The sequence below is a fragment of the Arvicola amphibius genome, chromosome X, assembly GCF_903992535.2.
Source record: "Arvicola amphibius chromosome X, mArvAmp1.2, whole genome shotgun sequence".
Taxonomy (NCBI): domain Eukaryota; kingdom Metazoa; phylum Chordata; class Mammalia; order Rodentia; family Cricetidae; genus Arvicola; species Arvicola amphibius.
Window position 1 is genome coordinate 93543141 of NC_052065.1, and position 18604 is coordinate 93561744.

Genomic DNA, 18604 nt, shown 5'->3' on the forward strand with positions numbered 1-18604 from the left:
AATATTAACTCTTTATTTCAACAATTCCTTAACTGTACAACACATCAGTGGCAGAAATTAACCTAGCTTCCTTCATTTTCTTATTGAGCAAAGAAGAACATCACATTTCTCAGGTTCTACCACCATCGGATTGGCTTTTGGTCACTTTCAAGTCTTGGCTGTAATCTTCCTATGTAGTTTTCCATGAACTGCTCTTGCATGATAGTCCACAGAGTAGAGTGGGTCCAATTCAGGACTCTAAAGAGGTCATGGGATGGTGAATACATATGAGAGAAGAGCCTGTATCCTGAGTCATTGCTTGGATATCTTCCCAGAGGAGCTCCTTGACATCCATTGGCTTGTAGCATAATTAATGAGCACATTTATTTATGTGTATTTAGCCACTGATATTCAAGGATAGTTTCATCACAAATGCTAGAATTAATTACCTTGACTAACATTATTTGCTGTGTGTCATAGCAGTTAGTGATAGTGACTAAAATTGCCTATTTGCTTGTCTTAACTTATCACTAGAATGAAAACTCCATTAGAGTTGGGGATTTTGCCAGGATTATTGTTTCCTATATCTTCAGCATTGTATTACTTTCCTATTATGGTGATAAAAGACCATGACCAAGGAAACTTATAAGGAAAAGAATGTAATTGGGCTTGTGGTTTCAGAGGGTTAGAATCCATGATAGCAGAACAAAGTTGTAATGGCAGAACAGTGGAGAATTCACATCTTGATCCAAAAGTAGGAGGGAGACCCCTGAGAATGGCCTGAGTCTTTTGAAACCTCAATCCTCCCTCAGGTACATACCTCTTTCAAAAAGGCTGCACTTCTAAATTCTTCTCAAAGAGTTCCACCAACTGGAGACCAAGTATTCAACTGCCTGAGAATTATGGGGGATATCTCATTCAAGCAACCATATTCCACTCCCTGGCTGCCACAGCCTCATGGCATATCACAACATCAAAATGCATTCAGTACAACTTCCAAGTATCCATAGTCTTTCATTCTCAACACTGTTTAAAAGTTCAAAGTTTTATGAGATTCCAGATATTCTCTTATGTGTGACTGCCTGTGACACCATAACAGAAATTATAAACTTCCAGCATACAATGTCACAGCACATACATTTCCATTCCAACAGGGAGGAATCAGAACATAGTGCAGAAATACCAGAACAAAGCAAGACCAATACCCAGCAGAGCAAACTGCAAAATCTATAGCTCTGTATCTGGTGCCAAAGGGCTTAGATGTCTCCGGCCTTCCAGTTTTGCTGCCTACAACATACTTCTTTCTCTTGGGCTGTGTCCTAGTTAGGGTTATCATTGCTCGGATGAAACACCATGACCAAAAGCAAGTTGGAGAGGAAATGGTTTATTTGATTTATTCTTCCACAGCACTGTTCTAATATCATCAAAGGCAGTCAAGACAGAAACTCAAACAGGGCAGAAACCTGCATTCAAGAGCTATTGCAGAGGTAATGAATTTGTTGCATATTGGCTTGCTCCCTATGACTTTCTTAGCCTACTTTCTTTTCTTTTTTTCATAGGTTTTTATTGAGCTCTACATTTTTTTCTGCCCACCTTCCTGCCTCTCCCCTCCCCTTCAATCCTTCCCCAAGGTCCCCATGCACCCAATTTATTCAGGAGATCTTGTCCTTTTCTACTTCCCATGTAGATTAGATCTATGTATGTCTCTCTTAGTGTCCTCATTGTTGTCTAAGTTCTCTGGGGTTGTAATATGTGGGCTGATTTTCTTTGCTTTATGTTTAAAAGACACATAGGAGTGAGTATTTGTAATAATTGTCTTTCTGGAACTGGGTTACCTCACTTAAAATAATGTTTTCTAGCTCCATCCATTTTCCTGCAAAATTTAAGCTGTCACTCTTTTTTTCTGCTGTGTAGTACTCCATTGTGTAAATGTACCATAGTTTACTTATCCATTCCTCAGTTGAAGGGCATTTAGGTTGTTTCCAGGTTCTGTTTATGATAAACAAAGCTGCTATGAACATAGTTGAGCACATGTCCTTGTGGCACAATTGAGCATCCTTTGTATATATATATATATATCCAAAAGTGGTATTACTGGGTCTTGAGGAAGGTTGTTTCCTAATTTTCTGAGAAATTGCTACACTTACATCCAAAGGGTCTGTATCAGGTTGCATTCCCACCACCAATGCATAAGTGTTCCCTTTCCCCCACAACCTCTCCAGCATAAGTTGTAATCAGTGTTTTTGATCTTGGCCATTCTTACAGGCGTAGGATGGAATCTCAGAGTTGTTTTGATTTGCATTTCTCTAATGACTAAGTATTAAATCTAATGACTAAGTATAAACATTTCCTTAAGTTTCTTTCAGCTATTTTAGATTTCTCTGCTGAGAGTTCTCTGTTTAGGTCTGTACTCCATTTTTTATTGGATTATTTGTTATTTTGATGACAAATTTCTTTGTATATTTTGGAGATCATACCTCTAGCTGATGTGGGGTTAGTGAAGATCTTTTCCCATTCTGTATTAGCCTACTTTCTTATAGAATCTAGGACCAACAGCCCAGGGATGACAACATCCACAATGGACTGGGCCCTCCCCTATCAATCACTAATTAACAGAATGTTCTATAGGCTTGACCGCAGCTCAACCTTCTGGAGTTAATTTCCCAATTGATTTCCCCTCCTGTAACATGAGGGGCTATTTTTGGGCTCCATTCTGTAAAATGAAGGTTGGCTTGCTTTGTTGGGTTTTCTGTCCTGCCCAGTTCCCACAGCTGGCAAGTCCCCAAAAAATCACACAGAGGTCTCCATAACTTATAAACTGATTGGCCCATTAGCTCAGGCTTCTTATTAGCTCTTGTAGCTTATATTAACCCATTATTCTTATCTATGTTAGCCACATGGCTTGGTACCTCTTTAAGCGGGGCAGGTCACATCCTGCTTCTTCGGTGATCTGGGCAGGACTCAGAGAAACTGGGTTTCCTCCTTCCTAGAATTCTCTTGTACTCATTGTCCTGCCTCTGCTTCCTGTCTGGTTGACCCACCTATACTTCATGCCTGGCCAATCAGCGTTTATTTAAAACATGATTGACAGAATACAGACAAATCTCCCGTACCACTTCCCCCTCATATTTTTTTCTCAACAAAGGAAAATAGAGTCCGTAAGTGAGCCCTCCCTCTGGCAGGCCTCTGGCTTGGGGTGCCCTCCTTCCCTATGGCTGGAATATAGGAATGAGAAACTGGTGTAAGAGAAGTCAATGGGCTGGAGAGATTTAGGGCAGGATAAGGAATGCTGAGAGGAGTCACATCAGGTGACTTGCCATCAGGTACTTGCTGAAAGAGCCTAGGTCAGCATGTGCTTTAGTATATTAATGGGCAGCACATTTGTCCTGAGTTCCTTTTGTCAGGTCCAAAGCAAGTTTCATTGACATTTATGGCCCCAACTGTGAAGTCATCGTGAGTGGGAGCCAGGGAAAGAGGACAGTGGTATTTAGGAAGAACCTGACAACTGATTTAAATGTGGGAGCAGTGTTGCAACTGTCCTCTGAGTCATGGAACTGATATCTTGGATAGTTCAGCTGTACCCACCTGTCAAAATGATCATCTGAGCTGGGCCTGTTGACTATAACACTCCCTGATCAAGGGGTGGGGGTGGAGTCACAAGAGCCACACTTGAGTATCCAACTCCTTATCACTTGTGTACTCTGCCTTAATCAGACATGACTTCAAAGGGCAGCTAGAGTATATGGGAAGTGGTGGGGGCTCCATTTATGAGTCTATGGGAAAGCCTATATCTCCTGGGTAATGGTTTTCTAGGTGCAGTCTGTAATGGGGGCACCCACTCCTCTGTAAGTGAACCCTCACCTATGCTCTGTAAGGAAGCCTGATAAACTCATTGGTTCCCCTATAATACACTATGGTGGAAATGTACTTCTATTTGTCCATGGGACCTTAGGAGAAGGGGTAGACTTTTTTGATTATCTCTCCCCTCTGGGAAGGAATTTTAGTAACAGATGGAGTGGTGGATGGGAACTGGCCATACTGCAATGAGATAGAAGGGAAAGCATAGCCTGCTGTGCACGGTTGTTCCTTGTGGCTGGACATTGAAGAACATTAAGTCCACAGAAAGTAGTGCCGCAGAGGGATGCTGTGGAGGATGGCAAACTTCCCACTGTGACTCCATGGTGATTTACTGTGGGGATGCCTGCAATTGCTGAGGCATAGCTGAGAGTTGCTCAGAAATTGAGCATCCTGAAAGCCCAAGGTTTCTGGAGGCTTGGGGCAGGGAAAGCACGGAGCCAAAGCCTCTCACTTATGGTTACTACTCAAATCTTTGATCTCATCCTTAAAAATCTTACAGATTCACATTTAAGTCTTCAAGAAGTCCTTTCATTTGAATGCCCTCTGTGAGTCTCTTACACTCAACACTTGATGCGTGGGATTTTGTTCCTTTCTGCTCCTCTTTCACATGCAGGCAATGCCATAGCTAAGGGCCAGAGCTGAGGATCTTGGAAGAGCTGCCCCATGTTCTTATGGCCTACTTTTGCTTCTTTTGATTACCTGGTAGGCAATCTTCCAGCCTGCCTGCACACAGCCAGCTCTCTTTTCCTGCCCATTTGGCAAAGGATTCCTGCTCCCCAGTGAGTCACCACCCACTAAGAAACACCACATGTCTCTCTCTGTCAGCAGTCCTAACACAGTTTTATTTTAGAGGTGGGGAGATGGAAGAGGAGATGGGCATAAGGAATGGAACAAAGTGAGCACACCACAAATCAGAAAGGGTAGCTCTGATCTTCTATTTCCTGTTTGCCTGCACGAGTCTGTGATGTGTTAGGCAGCCTCCCATTTGGTGCTCAGTTTCATTTCCCTTGCTCTTTAATTTTTACTCAATCCCTTGTAGATTCAGCAGTTTGGGGTTTCTTATAATGGTTTGGTTCCATGGAGACTCCCAGAGCCACCTAAAAAGAGATACAAGACAGGGTTGTGAAAGTTCTCAGAGATGTAAGTAAGTGGAGTCTAAGCATAGGGTGTTAAAGATAATGTTGAAACAATATACAGGCCACTGAAGTTCCAAGGCAATATACAAAACACACAACACTTATGAGATAGAATGTGCAAAATCCATGACACTTATGAGACAAGACATTTTAGAACCTCGGTGATGTGGGATTCCCCTCTGTATTCTGGGTGGCCTGGAGACACATGAGCCACCTCCACTTATACCTGGGTCCTGATGAAGAGGAGGAGGATAACGTGGAGGTGGCAAGATGCTCGGCAGTTAAGACCATTTGTTGCTCTTACAGTGTCTTAGGGTTTCTATTGCTGCGATGAAGCATAATGACCAAAACCATTTTTTAGGAGTTAAGGGTTTTATTTGGCTTAACTTCAATGGCATTGTTCATCATTGAGTGAAGTCAGGATAGGAACTCATACAGGTCAGAAACCTGGAGGAGCACCTGATGCAGTGATCATGGAGGAGTGCTGTGTGCTGACTTGCTCCTCATGGCTTACTCAGTCTGCTTGCCTATAGAACTCAGGACGACCTGCCAGGGGTGGCGGCCCCACCCACAATGGTCCTGCCCCATCAGTCACTAACTAAGAAAATGTCTAAAAGCTTCCTACAGCCCAGACTTATGGAGTTTTCTCGTTTGTGCCTCCCTCCTCTCCTGTGACTCTAGCTTGTGTCAAGTTGGCATAAAAAGAGGCAGCACACAGACGACCCCAATTCATTTCCCAGCACCTGCATTGGGCAGCTCGCAACCAGCTGTGGCTCCAGTTCCAGGGAATCTGGCCCTCTCTTCTGGCTTCTGCAGACTCCAGGAATGGACAAAGTGCACTTATGTACAAGCAGGCAGACACTCATACACATGAAAAAATCATTGAAATAATAGTGAAGAAGGTATTATTAAGATTTATTAATTTATTCAAAAATTATTTCCATTTTTAGTGATTGTGAGTGTGTGTGTGTGTGTGTGTGTGTGTGTGTGTGTGTGTGTGTGTGTGTTGTATTCACATCAGTGAAGGTGCTTGCAGAGGCCTGGGATGTTGGATCCCACTGGAGCTGAAATTCCAGGTAGTTGTGTGTAACCTGATATGGGTGCTGGAACTTGAACTCAGAGCCTCTGGAAGAATGGTACAGTCTCTTAATGTCTGAGCCATTTGTCCAGCCACGAAATCATTCTTAAAACACTGATTTATCTGGGCAATGTTGGCACATGTCTTTAATTCCAGCACTCTAGTAGCAGAGGCAGGAGGATCTCTGTGAGTTCAAAACCAGTCTTTTCTACAAAGTGAGTTCCTGGATAACCAAAGCTTCACAGAGAAAGCCTGTCTCAAAAAACCAATAAACCAACCATCCATCCAAAGCAACTAACAAACAAAAAAGCTCACTGTCTTAAGATGCATGTACATATATGTGTTTAGTAAAATCCTCATCAGAACACAAGGAGGTATAGAGTGTTTTTAATGCCAAATCACAGAAGAAGAAAAAACACAAGGGTTTCTGGTAAAGTACTTGCCCCCAAAAGATCTATGCCAAGGGGATACAGAGCCAAAATTTGAGTCTAGGTATTTGAAATGGGGGTTCATGCTCTTAAACACTGTACTCCCCCTCAGAAAATGTATTCCTGTTTAAAAGATGTGTGGCCATTTTGATGTTCAATTGGAGAAAGTCTTTTGATGAGCAATCATTCTAACACAAGAAAGGAAAAATTAGGCAGGAAAGTATGAGATGTTGTCCATTGTCCTTACCTCTTAAATTTAAATGTAGGCACATGCCAAGCCTCGGCTATAACTGGCATAATCTGGTCTCCAGAAATCTTATCAGCTGGTCTCAGAGCTTTCAGAAAGTGCTTTGAGTGAAACCTCCAAGCTGCCTGCGTGTTTCTTTGTGTCTAAGGCTTAGACATATCACTTCAAGTTTCCTGGCCACCTGCCATTCTCTCTCACATAACAAGGTTTATGGGGCCATTTATGCTCTTGGAAGAAAGTTTACAAACTGTGAGCTTAGGAATGATGTGGCTTTGGGGGGAAGCGACAACAAATGTGGAAGAGACTCACAAATGAAAAGTGTAAGTGGTCAGAGCATTCTGTCTGGGCCATTTGACCCCTGACAGAGTAAGGAAGCGAGGAGTCTGTTGTCAAGCTCTTCTTCATGAACAAAAGCAGTCTAAGGTAGCTAGTCAGCCCGCCCCTGAAATGAGGCTTCCCGTTAGAAATCCTCCAAAATTGATTCCTGGATAAAATGACATGTGTACTCAGAATCATGGTGTAGACACAGAATATAATGAATCGCATGGACTTTGCTAGACCAGTCCAAGAAGTGTATTATGAAGTATTCTAATGGGCCAGGCAGTGTTTAAATCAATACAATTTGCGTGTTGTTTTTCCAGGTGTAAAGCTAGCTGTGCTGGACGAAAAGCAGGCCTGCTCACCTCATCACTACAGATGGTGCCCAACGTGGTAACTAACTCCATGTAAAACCTGAGAGACCTTAATTTTAAACACAGAAAAAAACAGAGTTTAAGACAGGCTTTTTTCTGTTTCCTAGGGCATGCTGTAGAGAGATTTCCTGATTCAGCAAAAGCAACAGGAAAAAACACCCCGCACCATTTTAAAACACGGCTTCTTGTGCCTTGCTGCTGGTGCAAACTCTGGCTATGGTGCATTTCTGGGCCCAGATGTTTGTGTGCCCACTCGGGGTCTGGAATAAAGTAGCTGAGACCATGCCCATGGCTCAGCTCTTTTTGCCTGTGTAGGCAGTGGGATCAGGTCTACTAGAAAGTGGCAGTTTTGAAATACATGTTTCTGGGCCGTGCCACCATCACCATCTCTGTCTGGCTCCTGCGGGAGAAAGTGCTTTTGAATGGAGCATTTGGAGTAAAGTGCTATGATTTGTTTGATGTCAACTAGACTAGCTGTGCGCCTAAAAAGGGGTCATTGTGTGCTGCGGCTCAGAGGCAGAAGCAGCTCTGCTATGCTAGCGGTGCAATGTGCAAGACTCAGAGGCACGAGTGGCTCCACCATGTTGGACTGTGTGGGGCAAGCCTGCAGTACCTGTTTTTGACCTAGGAATGTCACAGCTTCGATTCTTAAGCACTTGGCGATTTAAAAGCACAAAGCAAAAACAGACAATGCAATAGGACAGATTCAGACATAAAAGACCTCTCAATGGGTCATAGTGTTAGATAGATTTATATGTAGGCTTGGGAGAGAGAAGAAAAAGAATATAGAGAATGAAGTTAATGCCATAAAAAAGAGGGTGAAGTCTTTAAAGAGACAGAGTACAGATAATTATAGATTAAAAGAAATAAAGAAAAATAAGCCATGTAAAAATGGAAAATTCACAGAGAGTTTGGATTCTGTATATTGTGTTTTCTTGGAAGTTTTTTTTTACTGTGAATGAGCTAAATACAGAGAGACATTTCATTGTGTAGCCTGCTAAGCTGATCCAACATGTATGTTCTAAAGCCATCATGACTTCCAAATTTAGGTCTAAGGATATGATGCTTTGGAGAGGGTCTTCTTTTGTTTTCACAGAGGATGAGACCCTGTTGATTGCTTCTATCCCAATATGACAGATAGACCATGCCCTCCTGAAAGAGCGCCATGAACATCTTCAGAAAATTACTTCACTCAGCTGCCAACTGAGATGAAACTAGCAGACAGGTTATACCATGAAAGACCTAAATAACAGTGCCCCCATTCAGCACAAAGCAGTTTGAAGAGAAAAAACTGTGGCCATATTCCCAAATATTGTGTATAAATGTTCTTTTACATTTAAAGGGGGATATGATATAGATATGAATAATTTTCATTGGTATAAATCTTGACTTATTGATACAAATTTAAGGTCAATTTTGCTATATGTATATGTATTTCTGATATTGATTAAGGTTTTTGTGATTTTGTAGTTCATTTTAAAAATGTAATGTATAATTAGGAAATATAGGTTATTAATGTATAGCCATCAATAATAATCAAGCTTTTAGTCATGTTAGTTAGATTTTCTAGATATATAGAGATATATTTCAGTTAGATAGGCATTTTTCATATCTTTCAAAGACTACAGAATGTGGCATTTTATGTTTTAATAATTTAGGGCTTTTCATGACAATGAGACACGGCTGCTCCTGGCAGCACCAATCTACTTCCTGAGGAAGATGGGCATAGAAGAGGCTACTTATGGAGTTGGTTAGCCATTTGGGCAAGTAACTGCACTTGCCTGGACTGATGCATAAACTGGACATAAAGGAGCCACAGAGAGAGGACTGCTGAACTTGCCTTAAGGTGAGATGTTCCTTTGGGGTTCCTGATTTATGAAAGAGTCTGCGAGACATTCTGCAGGACACAGCAGAAAGTGATTAAACTGTCTTTGAAATTTCCTGCTTCATGGAAAAGTCTGCTGGATACTATAGGCCTGAAGGCCGAAGATGGATGCCCCAATGGTACAGAAAAACTTTGGGTGACTGTCCAGGCAGTAAGATGTCTCTGACATTTCTAGAGTTTGGAAGTTGCTTATTTCTTATTTGCTTAGGTAATATTATATCCTTTTGGAGTCTTTGATGGAGTTGAAGAATGGATAGTTAGTTTTCCTTAGTTACGATAAAAGATAAAATAGATATAAATATTGTAACTATAATTCTTGCTTGATAACTGCTTTGTTATATGTAATTTTACTATGTTAAAGTTAAAGCTTTACATTTTGGTTTAAACAGAAAAAGGGGGAATGGTGTAGGTAGGTCATCTGCATATGGAGAGCAGCCAGTGCTCTCAGTTGCCAAGCCATCTCTCCAAGTCCAATGTTTTACATTTTTATTGTTTTGTTTGTTTGTTTCATTGCTTTACAAATAATACCATTCAAAATTTCTACTTCCTCCCCTCCTCCCACTCCCCCACTCACCCTCACCCCTCTCCTTCCTACAACAATTGCTAATTGTTGTTTTACATTTTTAATTGTCTGGCTAGAGAGATTGCAGGTAATGGCATATGCTACTAAGTCTGAAAAGCTCCATTCATTTCCTGGGAGCTACTTGGTGGAAGTTGTCCTCAGACCTCCTCAAACTCAGAGTAGCAAGTGAATGTGTATACACACACAAAGAAAGAAGTGAATATGTGCACACACACAAAGAAAAAAGTGGAAAATATAATAAAATTTTAATTGTCTTCTTTTTGGTTGTTCAAGACAGGGTTTCTGTGTGTAGCTTTGCAGTCTGTCCTGGAACTTGCTCTGTAGAAGAGGCTGGCCTCAAACTCACAGAGATCTGCCTGCCTCTGCCTCCTGAGTGCTGGGATTAAAAGCATGTGCCACCATCGTCCCGCTTCATTATAATTGCAGGTACCTTTAACAAATATTTAGCTTAAAAGTTAGGTTTATTCCTAGGCAGTTAATTTTTAATTTATTTTGTTTGTCTAATTATGTATAATTATGTGTGTTTGTGTATAGCTGTGTTTATGAGAGTGCTCTGAATGGCCAGAAGATAGCTCTGGATCTCAGAAAGCTGGTGTTGCAGGAATTTGTGAGCTGCCCTAACTCTAATTTTCTGGAAGAGTAGCATGGTCTCTTATCACTGGTCCATCTCACTAGTCCAATCACCTAGGTGTTTTTATTTTGCAATTGCTAAAGAATTGTTTTATTTTCTCTTAGTAAGCTCAGGATTTATATAGAGAAAAAGTTAATTCTATAGGTTTATTTGCTTTTCTGCTACTGTGCTGAAAATGCTTATGAGATCTAAGAATCCTTTGAATCTTTCAAGTATAGTATCAGTGAGGTAATTTGACTACTTCTGTTTTCATTTGGCTTCTGTCTCTTGTCTTATTGCTTTGACTAAGATTTCAGCACTGCATTGAATAAGAGTGAAGAAAATGGATTTTTCAGCTTCTTATTCAAAATGAAATGCTTTCTATTTCCTCCCATTTAGTATAATGCTGGTGACAAGGTTGTCATACATGGTCTTCATTATGTTTCTGTGGTTGATCTTTATTGTCACCACAACTGGATTTGGTGCAGTCGAGTAGGGCATTTCTAGAGAGACAGCTCTCAGCGAATACACCTGGGGAATGTCGGTGGCACCAGTCAATGGGCTGGGCTCCCCGACTGAGCAAAGAGTTCAAAAGGAAAAAGCAAACTGAGCAGAGCATCATCCTTCTCTGCCTCGTTGCCACTGGCACAGTGTAAAAAGTTGTCTCAACAGCCTGCCACAAGAGCTGGAGCCACTGTCCCTACCATGCTATCCCAATATGACTGGCTGTATCTGCTCCAAAGCCTGCACAAAATATGCCCTTGTCTTCTGAAGGTACTTTGGTCTGGTATTTGGTCAGGACAATAAGAAAAGTAATAAATCCAGAAACTTGGTACCAGGGTTGGAATCAATAATGTTATAAACATGACCTTGCAGTCCATAGGCTTTGGAATTAAGTCATGGGAGGAAGGTAGAAGAGTTCCGAGTTGCAGGCTGGAGAAGTCCCAGTGTATATAAAGCTTAATGGGTAGGACATGGGAAGACCAACATGCCAATAGAAACGTTGACAGTGAAGTCTGTGCTCATGGGGTTCCAAGAGGGGAACAAGGACTCTACTGGGAACTAGTTTAGATGCCATTTGTCTTATATCCTCTCAGAGAATCTGGCTGCATTCTGTCTATATCCTGAGGAGCTGCAGGGACCTGAAATCAGAAGTGATGGACTAAGTCTGGCATAGGATCTCAACAAATTATACCAATTCCTCTGTTTAACAAATTTTTAAATCACATTTGTGTGTTATTTTTTTCTGGATCTCCCAACATTGGAGTCTGCTAGGAGCAAAGAGTGGTGTGTTTAAATAGAGTCCTCTTGCCTTGTTTACCATTTATGTTGCTGCTGATCCTGGACTGGATCACACACACCAACAGTGTGCAGGACATGGAAGCCACGCTTGCGGAGCACTTAGGGTCTTTAGACGGTTCTGATTGTTGCTCTCCAAAGTATTCTCTCTAAACCTTTGTAACAGGCAGAGAGCTCACATGTGAGGGTGTCTGCTTTTCCCCTTCAGTACAGTTCACTATGTTTATGATCAGTAACAGTGTTGTAATTGAGTTACCTAGTAAATGGTTCTTTTCAGAAAACTGTTTTTAAATGTACATTGCTGTATCATGCTTCACTTGGCAAGGTCAGAGGAAAGAGTATTTCTTAGTTACAGTTTAAATAAATAAAAACAGCTGTGACCTCAAAGAAAAACAGATAACTTACCTTGATACTTAGATCCATTGTCAAAGTTAATATCATTTGTTTCAGTGACTAAAGCTAAATAAGCTGTTTCCAGCAATGCCTGTATAGCAGTTTTGAGAACAACCAGGATACATATTAAGAATTCCAGGAGGCCAAGCTGTTTCTGGCTCGTGGATACATCTTGGAAAAACATTGTTCCTCTTTTCAGACCAAGTAACTTTCTAGTTACTCAGGAAGATTAAGAAGACATGGGACCTTTGTTGTATTACTTTAATCCTTTTTCCATTTCTCACTTTAAGACTCTGTACTGTGTTTCTCTAAATGTTCTCTCTGCATATTTGAAGGAACAAGTAGGCTGAGAGAATTCCTGGGGGGAAGCCATTACAGCTGCTGCCTCCTTCTGACCCTGACATTTCTTTCCAGGAAGGCATCCTCATGAATGGTCCCCTGAGAATTCTTGAAGCCAGCTTGCTTCCACACCTTGTATTACCATAAACTATGCATGTACCAGAAAATGCATTTCTTCAAACTTTATGCCTTCATGTCTGTGGACATTTATATATTAACCTGTTTAATCCAAAATTCATACCTCCAAAAAGCATCATGAAGAAGAGTCTACTGTCTCAGTCCTGATTAGGCCTGATCTTGCTTACTTTCTGGGATCAGGCATGTTTAATGTGATATGGATTAAATGAGAAAATTTCTAAATAGCTATACACTTGTCATTCCAAGACAACTATACATTATGATTTTCATTTTCATCTGTTCAAAAGGCCTGATGTGTTTCTTTCTCCTATGGGGCTGCAAGCTCATTGATGCTGTCTCCGATCCATAATACTGTAGAATTCGAGATGTTCCAACAAGTCCATTTTGGCTGCTGTTGTTATGTATTTCGGTTCAGAGACTCTAATGTTGAATAAGAAGCTGGTCTCAAATTTGCAGCAGTCCTCCAGACTCAGTCTCTCACAACCTGGAATTCAAGTTGTGGGCCATTCCCTCTAACTCCCTGTTCTGGTTCCTAAGGCTTAGCTCTGATTTCCAACTTTAATTTCCTGTTTGATTCACAACTGTCCTCCTCCTTATTCTCTCTCTGTGCTCTTTATATTACACACTTGGTGGTCTTTAGCATTGTGGCCTTGAAATCAAAGGACAAAAGAGCAAAACCAGTGGGGTAGTTTCCACCTCTTATCAAATTTGTAATGGAGCTGGCTACAGAGGGACACAGTGGAGAAAAATACCTCAAAATGTGGCCTGTCCCTTGTATTTCTCTGCTGCTTATTCCTCTGATGTCTGTGATTCTTTGTCTTCGACTCTGTGCCTTTTCTATTTGGTAGGTGGGGTAGGAGTGGAAAACCAAAGGTCCCTATCTCCACCAAGACTCTGGTTTCTATATCTTTTAGATAAGAATCTCAAGGAGCTGGCTGGAGAGATGGCTCATTGGTTAAGAGCACTGCCTGCTTTCCTAAAGGTCCTGAGTTCAATTCCCAGGAACCACATGGTGGCTCACAACCATCTGTAAGGAGATCTTGTGATCTTTTCTGGCCTGTCGGCATGCATGCAGGCAGAATACTACATGCACAGTAAATAAATCTTTAAAAAAATTAAAAAGAGGCCCTGCCACCACGTCTGCCCTAGTGTCTGAGGTGGCCTTGGAATACCAGGTATCTCTGTTTCAGTGCTGAGGAGTTTCATCCAGACTGGTGAGTTTGTGCTATCCCGGGGCAGACTGTCCCAGAAGAGAGCACAGCCCTCCACCCCAGCTCCTGCTGTAGGATTTCTGTGTTCCACTTGATCCGGCCCTGCCCCCAAGTCTGCCCTTGTGTCTGATGTAGCCTTGGAATACCAGGTATCCCTGTTTCAGTGCTGAGGAGTTTCATCCAGACAGGTGAGTGTGTGCTATCCCGGGGCAGACTGTCCCAGAAGAGAGCACAACCCCCCTACCCCAGCTCTTGCTGCAGGATTTCTGTTTTCTACTTGACCCTACCCTGCCCCCATGTCAGTCCTTGTGTCTGAGGTGCCCTTGGAATACCAGGTATCCCTGTTTCAGTGCTGAGGAGTTTCATCCAGACAGACAGGAACAGTTCCTGCTCCTGCACTGAGGAGATCCACCCAGAGAGTCAGTCACAGCAGACTGGACCAAGACACCAAGACTCTCCTGGCTCCATTTGAAGGAAGAGATGGGCAGATGCCAATGCAAGAATTCCTCCAACAACCTAAAAGGCAACACGAAATCAACAGAAACCAGGGATCACAAAACAAGAAGAATTGAACACCCTACTCCAGAAGAAGTAGAAGAAATGGACTTTAAATGGAACATTATGAAAATATTAGAGGACCTTAAACAAGAGGTGAAAAACTGCAATAAAGAAATAGAGATGACAAACAAAAAGGTTGAGGAAATGGATAAATATCTCAAAGATACCCAAGAAAAACAAGAAAAAGCAATCAGACAGGTAGGGAAAACAGCTCAAGACTTGAAAAATGAAATGGGGGTAATGAAGAAAACACAAACAGAGGGAAGGCTGGATATGGAAAATCTGGGTAAATGAACAGGAACTGCAGAGACAAGTATTACCAACAGAATATAAGAGATAGAAGAAAGAATCTCAGACATTGAAGATACTACAGAGGAAATAAACTAACTGATTAAAAAACAAAACAAATCCAACAAATTCTTAACACAAAACATCCAGGAAATATGGGACACTGTGAAAAGACCAAACCTAAGAATAATAGGAGTAGAAGAAGGAAAAGAGTTAAACTCAAAGGCCCAGAAAATATATTCAACAAAATTATAGAAGAAAACTTTCCCAACCTAAAGAAGGATATTCCTTTGAAGGTACAAGAAGCATACAGAACACCAAATAGACTGGATAAAAAAAAAACCAGCATCCCCTCGCCATATAATAATGAAAATACAAAACATACAGAATAAAGAACAAATATTAAGAGCTGCAAGGGGAAAAGGTCAAGTAACATATAAAGGGAAACCTATCACAATTACACCTGACTTCACAATGGAAACCATGAAAGCCAGAAGGTCTTGGATAGATGTACTGCAGACACTAAGAGACCATGGATGCAAGCCCAGACTACTATATCCAGCAAAGCTTGCATTCACCATCGATGGAGAATACAAGATATTCCAGGACAAAAGCAGATTTAAATAATACGTTGCCACAAACCCAGCCTTACAGAAAATACTAGAAGGAAAAATCACAAACCAAGGAAGCCAACAACACCCATAATAACATAAGCATCTGACAACCCTCCACCAGCACAACTCTAAGAAGGGAAACACACAAACTCTACCACAAGAAAAAAATAACAGGAGTTAACAACCACTGGACTTTAATATCGCTTAATATCAATGGACTCAATTCACCTATAAAAAGGCACAGGTTAAGAGAATGGATACAAAATCAGGACCCAGCATTCTGCTGTTTACAAGAAACACACCTCAAACTTAAGACAGACACTACCTCAGAGTAAAGGGTTGAGAAATGATGCGGCGGAGATTTGAAATAACCAAAAATAGTCCTTTAGAATAAATCAGTTTTAATAAAGGGAGAAAAATGGGATAAACTTACAGGAACCAAGAAGAAAAGGGAAAAGAGGGAGGGCCTACCCCAAACCCGGTTCTTTTAAAGGTATCCTCTGCCCCTGGGGCGGCCACACCCCTCAAACAAGGGAGTGGTCAGCCGCCCCAACAGAGTAAAGGTTTTCCAATCAAATGGACCAAAGAAACAAGTGGGTGTGGCTATACTAATATCTAATAAAATTGATTTCAAACAAAAATCAATCAGAAGAGATGGAGAAGGACACTTCATATTCATAACAGGAACAGTTCATCAGGAGGAAGTCTCTATCCTGAATATCTATGCCCCTAATATAAAAGTGCCCACTTATGTAAAAGAAACATTACTAGAACTCAAAGCATACATCAAACCACACACTCCAATAGTAGTGGATTTCAACACCCCACTCTCAATGGATAGGTCAACCAGAGAGAAACTTAACAGAGAAATAAGAGAACTATCAGATGTAATGAACCAAGTGGACATAACAGACATCTATAAAACATTCCACCCAAACAAAAAAATATACCTTCTTCTCAGCATCGCATGGAACCTTCTCAAAAATTGATCACATAATTGGTAACAAAGCAAACATCCATAGATACAAATAAATTGTAGTAACCACCTCCGTACTATCGGATCACCATAAAATAAAGCTAGAATTCAACAACAATTCTAACCCCAGAAAGCCTACAAACTCATGGAAACTGAACAGTCAACTACTGAACCACCCCTGGGTCAAGGAAGAAATAAAGGAAGAAATTAAAGTTTTCCTTGAATTCAATGAAAACAAAGACACATCATACCCAAACCTATGGGACACTATGAATGCAGTGCTAAGAGGAAAGTTCATAGCATTAAGTGCCCACATAAAGAAAATGGAGAAAGCACACATTAGAGAGTTAACAGCACACCTGAAATCTCTAGAAAAAAAAGAAGTAGATTCACCCAGGAGGAAATAATCAAACTGAGGGCTGAAACCAACAAAATAGAAACACAGAAAACAATCCACAGAATCAATGAAACAAAAAGCTGGTTCCTGGAGAAAATCAACAAGATTGACAAACCCCTAGCCAAACTAATCAAATGGCAGAGAGAACATACACAAATTAACAAGATCAGAAATGAAAAGGGGGACATAACCACAGACACAGAGGAAATTCAGAGAATTATTAGATCTTACTACAAAAGCCTGTATGCCACAAAATTGGAAAATCTGCAAAAAAATGGACACTTTTTAAGATAAGTACAATATACCAAAATTAAATCAAGACCAGGTGAACAGTTTAAATAGACATGTAAGTCGCGAGGAATTAGAAGCTGTCATCAGAAACCTCCCTACCAAAAAAAGCCCTGAACCAGATGGTTTCAATGCAGAATTCTAACAGAACTTCCAACGGGAGCTAATACCTATACTCCTTAATGTGTTTCACAAAATAGAAACAGAAGAGTCATTGCCAAATTCCTTTTATGAAGCTACAGTCACCCTGATACCAAAACCACACAAAGATTTAACTAAGAAAGAGAATTACAGACCAATCTCACTCATGAACATCGATGCAAAAATTCTCAATAAAATACTGGCAAAACGAATCCAAGAACACGTCAAAAATCATACATTATGATCAAGTATGCTTCATCCCAGAGGAGCAGGGCTGGTTCAACATACAAAAATCTATCAATGTAATCCATCATATAAATAAACTGAAGGAAAAAACCACATGATCATTTCATTAGATGCTGAAAAAGCATTTGACAGAATTCAACACCTCTTTATGTTAAAGGTCTTGGAGAGATTAAGGATACAAGGTTCATTCCTAAATATAATAAAAGCAATATACAGCAAGCCCACAGCTAACATTAAATTAAATGGAGAGAAACTCAAAGCCATCCCACTAAAATCAGGAACAAGACAAGGCTGTTCACTCTCTCCATACCTCTTCAATGTAGTGCTTGAAGTTCTAGCAATAGCAATAAGACAGCATAAGGGGATCAAGGAGTTTCAAATTGGAAAGGAAGAAGTCAAACTTTTGTTATTTGCAGATGACATGATAGTATACATAAGCGACCCCAAAAACTCTACCAAAGAACTCCTACAGCTGATAAACACCTTTAACAATGTGGCAGGATACAAGATCAACTCCAAAAAATCAGTTGCCCTCCTATACACAAAGGATAAAGAAGCAGAGAGAGAAATCAGAGAAACATCACCTTTCACGATAGCCACAAATAGTATAAAGTATCTTGGGGTAACTCTAACCAAGGAAGTGAAAGATCTATTTGACAAGAACTTTAAGTCTTTGAAGAAAGAAATTGAAGAGGATACCAGAAAATGGAAGGATCTCCCTTGCTCTTGGATTGGGAGGATCAATATAGTAAAAATGGCAATTCTACCAAAAGCAATCTATAGATTCAATGCAATCCCTATCAAAATCCCAACAAAATTCTCCACAGACCTTGAAAGAACAGTAATCAACTTTATATGAAAAAATGTAGTGATGGAGCTGCGAGTAGGCCTGCTTTTCATCCCACCCGGATCCCACATGGCTAGCTTTACCCGAAATAACAACACACAAATTGTATTCATTTAAACACTGCCTGGCCCATTAGTTTCAAACTCTTACATCTTGACTAACCCATATCTAATAATCTGTATAGCACCACGAAGTGGGGCCTTACCAGGAAGATTCTAGCGTACGTCCATCTTGGGCCGGAGCTTCACTGCGTCTGTCCCAGAGAGCAGAGGCATGGCGATTTATTAACTTCCCTTCCCAGCATTCTGTTCTGTCTACTCCACCCACCTAAGGGCTGGCCAATCAAATGGGCCAAGGCAGTTTCTTTATTAAC

The 18604-nt window shown here is 40.9% G+C and overlaps 1 protein-coding gene across 1 annotated transcript in view; it reads right to left on the reverse strand.

Moving 5' to 3' along the window:
* Window positions 1–4862: 4862 nt before the first annotated feature.
* LOC119804383 (E3 ubiquitin-protein ligase RLIM-like) overlaps window positions 4863–18604 on the reverse strand; it is a 48618-nt gene continuing 34876 nt past the window's right edge. Inside the window, exon 3 of the mRNA XM_038315815.2 lies at window positions 4863–4934. Coding sequence (XP_038171743.2) covers window positions 4863–4934 — 72 coding nt within the window. The remainder of the gene's footprint in view (window positions 4935–18604) is intronic.